Raw genomic sequence first — 11,912 nt, forward strand, 5'->3', positions numbered from 1 at the left:
GTTTGTTTTCGAGTAAACACAACGTTGTGTAAACGATCTATGATAAATATATATAACGCTCACTCCCAAAACCTGCCAATACACTACATTGTTTTGTTTTTTATTATCTATTATTCTGTTTTATATTACGTGAAGTGAATAGATAACTATACCTAGATTATTTGTGTAAAAAGCTCCAAGACATTCGAAAATATTTAAAGAACTACATTTATAAACTATCAAGTTTATAATGATGGGTTAGTTTTGTCTTTATAACTATTTAGTTTGCACCTAACCAAAGCATTTAACTAACAGACTGTGGTTTGTTACTTTGTATTATCATTTTATTCGTTTCGATTAAATTTATGATGTGTGACAATGACAACAAATAAAAAAAATAACAGAGTAAATAGTTAAGAAGAAGATGACCTTAATCCACAAAATATGTCTAAATTTTACTAATTTCTTCCAGTTCGGCCTAATATTTCCACACAACTTACAATACTGCATTGCAATACTAATACTGATTTGGATAGGCATTCTTCAATGTAAATATTTAGTCAATATTTTACTCCCCTACTTGTATCCCTTATTGTGAAATACCTGTTACCTTATTCATGCAATTTCTTTTTTTCCACAAAACTCTTCCTTTACAGACTAACTGACTGACTGACATACAATGCATAGCTCGAACCATTCAACCTAAGGAAGGTTCCATCCCAAATTCCCATTGGAATGGAATTGAGATTTTTAATTTTATGTGGACAGATCTGTGGGCGCACTCTATAAGTACAACAAACGATATGACTTGCATTCTTAAAAAATTGTATAAGCTAAGTTAGTAATTAGGTACATAATTCTTTATATTCTTGTGGCTAATAGTTTCCACATATGCTATGTACTGTCACAATTATTTTGCACATTATTGAGTACACTGATACTGTACATAAATGAGAAGTAATACATTGCTTGACTTAATACAATATTTAACCAAAGAAATTAATGAATATTCCATTTTCTTGAAAGTAGGTAATAGAAGAGATAGGTCACGCTCCCCAACAAGAGTGGACACAGTTGGGCGTCGCAGAGACAGTAAAAATCACGATGGCAACAAACAGTCTGTAGATAATAACATGGCTAACGCAAACGTCATTAACCCCATGATGATGCAAAACATGTACCAACAAGGTAATACTTATCTATTTTTTTATTTTTTTTATTAATTATCCATATTGTGTCTTTAATGAAGCTTAAAATTTTGATGCTTCTTTGTGCCAGCATTATTTCAGTGGAGGTTTTTTGTCGAACCTTATACTTAGCTTTTTTAAATACATTTATTTGTTGTAGGAAATATGATGATGGGCGGAATGTATCCAAACATGATGATGGGAAATATGATGGGAGGAGGCATAATGCCAACTACTGGAATGGAAATGATGCCTAGTTCCATGGGGACAGGTATGTCCACAGGTATGGCGCCTAGTATGGGAGCGAACATGGGGTCAGGTATGGATATGATGCAACAGACTCCAATGGAAATGGGTTCTATTGCGGCGCCTATACCAGCACCTCCTTTACCGCCTGGGCCAACTCCTATTGACATGGGTATGATGGGGGGAATGATGATGGATCCATCTATGATAAATATGTATCCTAATATGGGTGGTGATATGACACCTATGCAGGAGAAAAAGGAGATTATTTTGAAGCATTGCAAGCTCACACCCCCTGCTGTTGGGTCTGCACCGCCACCAAGGCGTGCTAGGCCTCCTGGTTGCCGCACAATATTTGTTGGCGGATTACCTGAAAAGATTAGGGAGAGTACTGTTAGAGATATATTTGAACCTTACGGAAGAATTCATACATTAAGATTGTCAAAAAAAGATTTTTGTCACATAAGATTTGATAGAGAAAGTTCAGTGGATGCTGCCATGCAATTGTCTGGGTATCGCCTCAAACTGATTAGTAAGGATGACAAGGAGGAAGAAGAGGACACTAAAGCAACCACAGGATGGCTTCATGTTGATTATGCATTGGTTTGTTATTTTTAACTTCAAAGCTTTTTAGTTTGCTTTATTGTTATTTATGTATTTTATTCTTTCTTTATAGCTAAATTAATTTGAATGGATTATACACGGCAATAGTTAAACAATGCTGTCAACTATTGTAGCCCAATAGTAAAATTATTTTCTCTGAGCTAAAGAGTCCTTACTTCCATTTATGGGCATGTCATGATGACAAATGATTCTTTTCTTATTTTTTCTAAATATATCTGAAGAATATAAAATACATATTCAGTTAGTGATTGGGTATCAAAAACTTATATCACACCACACCTTTCTACTTTCCACCATCTCTGCATCCAATTCATCAGTCTTCCAAGCGTTGGTTTAGGGTATTTTGATACATCTATACTAATATTATAAAGCTCAAGAGTTTGTTTTGTTTGTTTGTTTGTTTGTTTGTTTGTTTGTTTAAACGCGCTAATCTCAGAAACTACTGAACCGATTTGAATAATTCTTTCACTGTTAGATAGTCTTTTTATCGAGGAAGGCTATAGGCTACATTTTATCCCGGATTTCCTACGGGAAACGTCAACAATGCAGGTGAAAGTTGAATGGGTCGGCCATCTGCGAGCTTTCCACGCGAACGCTGCGCAAACCAACAAAGATATAGTAAAACAATGTACTAAAGATGTGAAGTACTCACTTTTTGCCACAAAAAAGTCCGCGAGAGCATATATCTATCTCTTAAGGTTTACTTACAATAACCACTTTTATGTTCATTTTTTAAGATTTTTTTTTCATTATAAACATAAGTTATTTTGAAACCAATTTTCTTTAATTCAGTATTAATCCTTATCCAAATAAATATATTTATTACTTTCGGCTTTTCATGTAGACTAAAATTGCCATTTACAGTATATAAATCAGACGAATAGGTTTTGAGATATAGTCGTTATAAGCAATTTGCAGCGAAACATTTAATACGGCGAACCAGCGTTCTTTCTAATACGCGTGACCGCGTGACCCTATAATTGATAAAGCCGAGGAGGATGTTTGCAAAAATAAATATGATGCCCAAAATAACTATTCCACGCGGACGAAGTCGCGGGCACAGCTAGTACATACATAAAATCACGCCTCAACAGAGAATGGCAGTACAACTTTCCACTTGCTACCATTCTGGCATACTTGCATAATTTATTTCATAACTCTCTTCATGCAAGCTCATTGGTATTTTTAAGAGTCGAGATGACCAGAACGAGTACGAGCGTAAGCAGCGCCAGGTGATGCGCCAACAACAGGTTCAGATGCAGCAGTTGGCTCAACAGGAAATGGCGAGAAGCAGTTTAGGAGGAGGCCTCGGGGGGAACTATAGGCGATCCCCGTCACCTGTCCGCATTCAACCATTCTCAAATGCAGCTATAGTACAACTCAATGAGAAGATTAAAAGCGAAGAGCATTTTGCTAGCACCATTCCTGTGAGTATCTTGAAATTTACTGATTTAAAATTGTATTGGATGACCATTACATACCAACTCAGAGTTCAATGTAAGACTGTTAATATGTACATTTGATTTACATTACATGAAACAATTAAAAATGAAATTTGATAAATTATAGGCAAACCACAAAATTATAAAACGAAATTTTCACTCCATTATGTATCATTGTATTTTGCAGACTTTGATTTCCTGGCTGGAACGAGGAGAATGTTCTAAGAAAAATGCCAATCAGTTTTATTCCATGATACAAGCAACAAATTCACACATTCGCCGGTTGTTCAATGAGAAAATGCAGGCCGAAGACGAATTACAAGAATGCAGAGAAAGGGTTAAAAATCACATTGAAAGGGTTATAGACCAACGTGAGTAATCATAAATACAATTTCTAAATCACGAATCTATTTATCTTTATAAGGTAAGGAATGGTCTTAAAACATTTTCAGTCTTGGTCAAAAGTAATAGAATTGTACAAAGAAGGCTGCAAGAACAGGTCATAATCATTCAACTGCATGGACTATGTGTCCAAGAAATGATAAATCTTATTTGACTGCAGAATCTAACAGTTTAACATGTTTAGAACTGTTATATATCTGAAATAATCTCAATAGTGCTTGTTCAAATGACCGGAGCTAAGTATATTTGTTTGTAAGTTTTTATAATACATAAATGGCTAATTATACTTAGGAGGGATTTCTTCCAGTCGGGTGTCAGGTATATAAATATCTAATGTGCTCTACGAATTAACTCTCGTTTTGAATTCTACGAAAGTTTATAAACTTCTTAGGAAATTTATAAACTTGCGGTTTTTGGTATTTCTCGGTGACATATACATAATATTACATTATGGTGGTGTATTTTATGCAATACTTGGTCATTTGAACACTGCTATTATCTCTATTCCACTAAGCAAATGCGTTAGTGGATTGCTCAGAGATTCTACATTTAAGTGATATAAGGATTTTTCTTAAAACTTAAAATCTAAATAACGATCAAACAAATAATGATCTTTCTTTAGAATCAAACTGATATAGTTTATTTAATCGAAATCTTTTTCAGAGTTTTTAAATTGTCATGATTTAAACAAAGAAACACTTAAATGTAGACATGTATTCAATAAGGCCTGGATTACAGAAAATTAATAAATAAAAGGTGCAAAGGTATATACATATATAGCAGGGATGTTACGGAGCTTCGACTCCGGTTCCGTTAAGTCGGAACTTTCGATAATTATTGCACCTTCGGTTCCGACTTCGGCTCCGACACTTTTACATCGAAGGTTTTAATCGGAGGTCAATGCATAATTACATAGCGGTGGCGGCGGCCTGTGTCGACTGTTATGAACAGGTTCATACGTGTCGCGCGGGGAATCCTCCCGGCCCCCGACACCCACTACGTGCACTTTATCTATTTTACGTATTAATATTAGTGATGATCCGTTATCGTGGTAGAAAGTAAATGGAAATACAAAATTCCAGCCGCTTCAATCAATTGCCCGCCAATATTTGTCGTGTCCACCAGGCTCGGTAGCGAGCGAATAACTTTTTAGTGATGCTGGCCTAATTTACGACTCATTAAGAAATAGAATAGACTTTCTGATCCTTCCTCCGACTCCGATTCCGACTCCGATAAAGCAAATTTGAAAACTCCGACTCCGCCTTCTGTTCCGATAAAACTACCTCCGTTACATCCCTGATATATAGGTAGGTAGTATAAAGGTACTTAACATTTATTGAAAAACAAACTCAAGAATATACTCACCAAATTTCTTGTAACCCTGGCCCTGTTTGATAAATTTCAGTAAGAAGAAAGTATAGAAACTCTTGGTCACTCTCTGGTCCGCTCTAAACTGTAATATTTCACAACCCAAGGTTTGGTGTGCTCTGGAGACAACTTCGTTTCTTAAGTATATTGTACAAATAATACAGCTTCAGAAATATTGAATTTGATTCCATGTTTTGACGAAATGTTTTCACGATTGATTTCGATAAGAATCGATAACGGGACATTGGCAGAGAAAGTAATTCGTCAAAACAAGGGATTTGTTCTTAAAGTCATGTGTCTCGAGACACCTCTCTAAGATGAAACCTGCGTGTTCGCTACATTCCCGAGGGTGGCATCGCCTCAAGCGCTTAGGTAGAGGTAGAAACCTCCTGCGTTCTCCGTAACTGTCGTATTGAGGGCTGAGTCGACCGGTCGCGAATGTACGATGGTATGTCTGGTCAAGCAAGCGGTCTCATGCAAACTCCTTAACATTATTGTTTGTGAACCTTAGTCGAGCAGGTGGCGAAGGTTTTCTCAGCGGCAGGCCATCAACGCGTCTGGGATCATTTCACTAAGCCACAAAGAAAGAACATCGAAACGTGGCAGAAAATGACACAGGTATTTTGTTTTCATTTTTAGTTGAAAACAAGCTCATGTTTTAATTGTAAGGATTAAAAGAAAAATCCAAAGAACGCACGTATTTTGATTTTTACAGCAAATCAGCCTAGCTTGACAAAGTTTAGAAAAGTGTTTATTTTTAAATTAAGCCGCAATAGTTTTAGCACATTTGACAGAAGTTAGTTCTGGCTTATTTGGAGGTATGGTACCTATCGTCACAAAATGGTAAGTTTTAAGCTCAAGATGAATGTTTGTAGAAAATAAACACTGAAACCTTTTTTTAATGTATAGTAAATCAATTTTTAAGGAAATAACGAAAAATCATCATGGACTATGTTTTCGTTTACTGGGAAGTATGTGTTGACCAAATCCATCATTCATTTGTACAGGCAGGTTTTATTTCTGTCTGTGATTGTCATACTTCCTTTATTTTACAGGAGTTTAATTCTCTGAAAGAGGAATTTTTGGAAAAGTTCTTTAGCGAAGACAATGAATTCAACAATGGGTTCAATAACAAGAGCAACCAGGAAATGGGAAGCAGTGATGAAGTACAGCAGTTGATGGTAAGTTGAATTGATTTAACTGTACATAACTCTCACCATCACCATAGTTATAAAAGTGAAAATCTTAAGATTGTAAAAGTCAATAAAGAGTAACGCTTATATGCTTGAAAATTTATTTAGGGCGAAATAAGACATGGGCTGTGAACTTGTTACTATTTCTGAATCAATTCCATCATTGTGCCATCCAGCTGCAGTTTTCCTTTAATTATTTAAAAGACTAACGGCTATTGCTATGCCGTAAGGCCTTTAACAACGTGATATTTTACTTTTATCTTACCTATACTATATAAAAGAATAAAAGAATAAAGAAAGTAAATGACTGATTGACATATCAACCCACAGCCTAATCCGCTGATTCTAGAGACTTGAATTTGGCGTGTAGGTTCTTTATGTAGTCTATGGGTGCACTAGAGAGGATTTCCCAAAATTCCCGAGGGAACGGAAATTCATTGAACACGGGCTGAGCCGCGGGCGCCCTCTAGTTATGTAAATGATTGTTTTAATTTTAGCGAGAAAAGGAGAGTCTTCAATTCCAACTGGAAGCCTACAAGAATGAAGTGGACGTTATAAAATCAGATGCCAAGAAGGAGATGGAAAAGTTCAAAGCACAGTTCATTGCGCGTCAAGCTTTGCAAGGAGTTGTGGAAAAAAATGTAATTAATACTGATTTACCTGTCAACCTGCACTTTTTTGTTGGATAAAATTTTTGTTCAAACATAGAAAAACTAAATTCATATTTTTGATCAGATTGTGGATAAAGATACAAAGATAAAGTTTTATTTACCTAAATCCGTTTAGTGTTTTTTTAACAGGCAATAACAACGGTTGTGCCATTATCTGAACGCAATAACGGTCTCTTTCCGCTTAACAAAACAACGACAAAACTTATTGTAATACATTTTCTCGTGTAGCCCCCATTGCCTTCGCCGGTGGTGAAGCCCCCGCCGCCGCCGCCGCTGCCGGACGATGTCGACTCCAAGGTGGTGCTGAAGGAAACCGTTGAGGCGGGCTGTGGAGAGGCTAAACTTATCGGGATCATGTCGGCTTTCCTACAGGTAAACATGTTTAACCTCTCACGCTAAAATAATGGGGTGTTATAAGAGGTATTGTTGCTCTCTCCTCACCTCTCTGGAGATGAGCCCGCGGTATGCCTTTGACCATGGATCCTAGATTGAGTAAGTCATGTTTTTACACGAGGCAAGTCAGGTTTTTACAAAGGTTGCGAAGGCCAAATGGGAACCCATTTGGCCTCCGCAACCTTTGCAGGTCAAATCTAACAATCATCCGGTTCCTCACCGTAAGAGCATCGGTTAGTATTCTACTAATGTGCATAACTTTTAAAATAATTATTGATACATGGCTGGGGTGGGATTTGAACCTATGCCTTTCTGCATCACGCCTTTTAGCCGGGCACATTACCAATTCGACAACCGACGTACTACTATGTTCTGTTAGTATTGCTACCTATACGTTCAAATATTGCACTTCAGGTTCATCCCCAGGGCGCGAGCCTAGACTACGTAGTATCCTACGTAAGAGCTCTATTCCCGCACGTGACGCAAGCCACCATACACCACGTGATGCAGAAACATCCAGACGTTTTCGAACGTTCCACAACCGGTGTTGGCGTCAATATCGAAAACCGCTGGTTCTTCTGCGCATTCAAGAAGGAAGAGAAATCCTAGCATAGACGAAAGAAGTACAGAATCAAACCGCTCAGCATATCGATGACTTTCATGAAATAGTGCGTTACAGTGTAGTTATCCTATCGTGTTTTTAATATCATTGTGATAATCATCCTTTAGTATCATAATAAATTAAATGTCAGTACTATATGCTTTAATATGTACCATATGCGCAAGCCTTTATTGTGGGATGTTTTTTAAATGAAAATAAGTTCAAAATCCCTTTGTGCCTTTTTATTATTAAGTAGGTTCTAGTTTTTACATGATATTTTGTCAGAGTTCCTAATAATAAAAGTAGCTATGTAATTGTTTGACGGAAAGACAATAAAACCATGAAAGCCATCGCATTTATAATATGAAGAATTCACAAGTTAAGAGTTTACGTCGCCGGCTGTTGCGCCTGAAACTCGTTGACAGCTTGCATGTACTCTGCCGTGGCTTCTTCCAGGTCCCGATCGCTCACGATGTGGTCCGAATCGGGCGCCGGTTGACCTGTATCCCCTCCTTGGCGCATCTTCAAACGTAATTCTCGCATTCTAGCCTCGAGAATACGTTCGCGTTTGTTCTCTCTTTCCAACATCTGAAAATTGGGACAGTGATGATAATTTCTTTATATCTGAATCGTAGGGATGTGACTTGAGTAAATAGAACAATACTTACATTGGTTAACAGAGCCTTATCATTTTTATCTGCAGTGCCCAAGTTCTGAGACAATTCTGCCAAATAAATCGTTCCTTTACTGCTACCACAAGCTACTAGCTGCCCCTAAAGTAAAAAAAATATTTATTAAAGAGAAATCTTCAGAACTGCGTTTTAAAATCAGGCTTAAGTTGATTTAGGGTACTTACACCTTCATGTGGACGCAGACGTACCAATGGCTCATCGCAAATTTGGGCGGTGACTATCGGTGCATTCCGCCGTCGCAATAAATCCCAACATGACAAGCAGCCGTCCCATTGGGTCACCAACATTACGGAGAATCTGTGTAACCATAAAATTGTAGATATTAATATAGAAAAATCCAAGGCTTTTATACGTTTGTCGGTTTCGTTCATCCGTCGGTAGCAATTTGTATCATTTCCATTTGCATACATAATAACATACCTATGTATATCCTGTGTACCAAACAAATTTTAATTATGTTTGAAGATAAAAAAAAATACCTGATGGGATTCCAAACACCATCAGTAAGTTTGGTGCGGTGTGAACAGGTCCACAAAATGGCCGACTCGCGACAGTCTTCACTCCAAACCCGTGCTGTCCAATCACCGACTGTCAGGAAATTCTTTACGAATGTTGGGTTTCGTTGTAGAGCATACACTGGACCCAGATGAGCCTCATACTAGAAAACATTCACTAGTTAAAACAACAACAAAATCATAGATTTGTGTTTTGTCTTTGTTTCAGCAAATTATCAAAATCAGCCTGCCAATTCTTGAATAATTCTAACCTTTGTTGGAAGTTTCTCCATGTCATTCTTGCCTTTTCTATTTCCTCCAATGACTAATCCTGTTTCGGTGCCTACCATGAACCTGTTAAAGAGTAAGTATAGATCAGTTTGTAAATTGATTTACTTTAACATAAAGAATTTTAATTTATTAGAAATCCGTTGAGAGCTTTTAACACAATGGTCTTGTAATTTATTTTTTAATTTTCATACCTATTGTTTTGACTGATCTATCTATACCCGTATAAACGTTTGCATAGCCCTACGCTACGCATGATAAAGAAAGGCTATGAAAATTTACCTCGTTGGTATAGTAGGCTCGTATTCCAGCGCAGATATTCCGATAGCGTGTTCGATGTTATGTGTATCAGTCGGGTTTTTCACGAGGTCTATAATCATGGAATCGGTTGGTGTATCCATGTTTCTTGTGTCCCACCTGTTACAGTAATGGTACTGAGAACTGATTGGTTATATCAATTATTTGTGTTTTAGTAGCTCCAAAATTAGTCAATTCAAAAAAGGTTTTCTTGCGCCGTGTCGCTAGTAATTTTTTTTTTATTGTTTATTTTTCCTCCATCAACTTACCATTTTACCACTCCATCTGGGGAAGCAGAAAAGAACTCTGCGCCAGTTTTAGAGTTGATGAACAAGACATTACGCACGAGGTCTCTGTGAGCCACGTGTGGAGGACATACAGCGACCGGATCACCGCCTTTGCGCATATCCCACCAGCCAACCTGATCGTAACATATGTTTTTCTTTATAATTTGACTCACTTTCACGATGTTTTATGTTTTTCTACTTATGAAGAGATTTTTTGCTATATCAGTCCAGTAAAACAAAACAGGTAGAGATATATGTATTAATGGGTTTACCTGACCATTCATCATTCCACCAATGAGAGTATGTTGATCTCGCGGATTATATATCAAGTCAAGTAATGGTTGAGGAGGTTTAATAGCCAACTCGGGAGCATTTGCATTCTCTGAAATAACATAATTTTCATTAAAAATAATGTTTTTACAAGGTTTTTAGTCTTTATAATGTTGTATGGCATTTTTTATCCCGTTTACCTATATCCCAGATGTAAGAGAATTGCGAAGCTCTGTTGTTTTTTAAAAGTTCAACATCAGCATGAGCGCTTGCAAAGCGGGCTCCTCCATCTGCTTGCCATGAAATTGAGCGTACTGGCCTTCTTGCGTTTGGCTCGCGGTACACATTCACAGTATGACAACTGCTACGCTCAACCGGTGGAATCGTTGGCAGCTCCGAGTAATAGATTTGGTACATGTCCACTGCGTTGTTTTGTAAGATGTTATGCTCCATACTCTGTGTTGTAAAAATGTTTATAGGGAATTTTGATATACTAATTAGATCATAAATATTAGGGATTTTAAACCTAGTCTCTCACATGGAATCTTTATTCCATTTACTATGTACATGTCATTTTAATAGTTATTTTAAACTTACATGTCCTAAATGCATAATAGCATGTATATAGGCATCATCCTTTTCAATTTTTCGCCTATATCTTTGCATAGCTTCTGGATCGGACATGTTAATGTCTTTCGGCCAACCACCTTCAACATGATTAATGCCTGAACATGTATATTCTGCTCTAAAATAAAGCAAAACACACAGATATTGTTGATTATCCTTATAAAAATTGGTATTTTAAAGGGTTTTTATCTATTAATATAAGTATTTTACGTTAATTACCTATTAGATACTAGTAATAGTAGGTATACATAAATAGTTCTTTTGGTTTGTAAAATTCTAGATACCTAAAAGCAATTTTGATTTAGTGATCCTTTTTTTTATTAGTGAAATTATTACTAGGCTAGACTAAGACGACAGCATTACTAGTCAATACCAATACCTACTTTAACATTTCTGTGATTACATTCCTTCAGGCCTTAAGTATTACCTTTTTACCTACCGTTCAGAATTCACCCAGTGTTCCGACATAGTACCGGTGTTTTGTATACCCACATGCACTGGATTCCGAAGTATATAATCTTTGTACAACGCGGGATTGCATGGTATGGTAGCGAGTATCTCCGGACCATGGTCTTCGAGAAGGAGTTGTTTCCCGAACTCTTTCCTTCTCTTTTTATACTCGTACACAAGTTCTGGCTTCTCTTGTTTTTCCATGTTTTTGGTGTTAGTTACGTGAACGTTAAAAACATTACCTACTTCTAAGCTTGGTTAGATTGTTTGATCAATAGGTGCGCAATGGCGACCCACCATATATTTTAGTAAGCTCTTTAAAAATTTAGTTAAGTTGGTTAATCTAATTTTTTTTGCACAGCTCATATAGTAAGTAGATATTGAATCAAAGTCATTGTAAT

The 11,912-nt window shown here is 36.8% G+C and overlaps 2 protein-coding genes across 4 annotated transcripts; one reads left to right on the forward strand and one right to left on the reverse strand.

The window, feature by feature from the left end:
* The first annotated feature begins 52 nt into the window (after window positions 1–52).
* LOC106135132 (ecto-NOX disulfide-thiol exchanger 2) lies at window positions 53–8,337 on the forward strand. Of its 3 annotated transcripts, none has more exons than XM_013335337.2 (10): window positions 53–236; window positions 1,006–1,167; window positions 1,327–2,015; window positions 3,227–3,463; window positions 3,666–3,849; window positions 5,760–5,866; window positions 6,304–6,429; window positions 6,939–7,082; window positions 7,341–7,484; window positions 7,920–8,337. In XM_013335337.2, the coding sequence occupies exons 1-10, from the start codon at window positions 230–232 to the stop codon at window positions 8,112–8,114; spliced, it is 1,995 nt and encodes a 664-aa protein (XP_013190791.1). In that variant the 5' UTR covers window positions 53–229; the 3' UTR covers window positions 8,115–8,337. The 3 variants fall into 3 exon arrangements, with proteins under 3 accessions (XP_013190791.1, XP_013190792.1, XP_060802469.1); XM_013335338.2 differs by having other exon boundaries at window positions 1,009–1,167; XM_060946486.1 differs by lacking the exon at window positions 53–236 and adding an exon at window positions 389–527.
* Window positions 8,338–8,434: 97 nt separating this feature from the next.
* Window positions 8,435–11,859, reverse strand: LOC106134900 (dynein intermediate chain 3, ciliary). The gene is made up of 11 exons (XM_013335043.2): window positions 11,501–11,859; window positions 11,032–11,179; window positions 10,635–10,890; window positions 10,437–10,546; window positions 10,147–10,298; window positions 9,863–9,997; window positions 9,565–9,646; window positions 9,278–9,456; window positions 8,963–9,095; window positions 8,775–8,879; window positions 8,435–8,694 (listed from the first exon to the last, which is right to left on the reverse strand). Exons 1-11 carry the CDS (start codon window positions 11,713–11,715, stop codon window positions 8,494–8,496), a joined length of 1,716 nt encoding a protein of 571 aa, XP_013190497.2. The 5' UTR covers window positions 11,716–11,859; the 3' UTR covers window positions 8,435–8,493.
* Between the last annotated feature and the right edge of the window lie 53 nt (window positions 11,860–11,912).

The sequence above is a fragment of the Amyelois transitella genome, chromosome 11 (genome assembly GCF_032362555.1).
Source record: "Amyelois transitella isolate CPQ chromosome 11, ilAmyTran1.1, whole genome shotgun sequence".
Lineage (NCBI taxonomy): Eukaryota > Metazoa > Arthropoda > Insecta > Lepidoptera > Pyralidae > Amyelois > Amyelois transitella.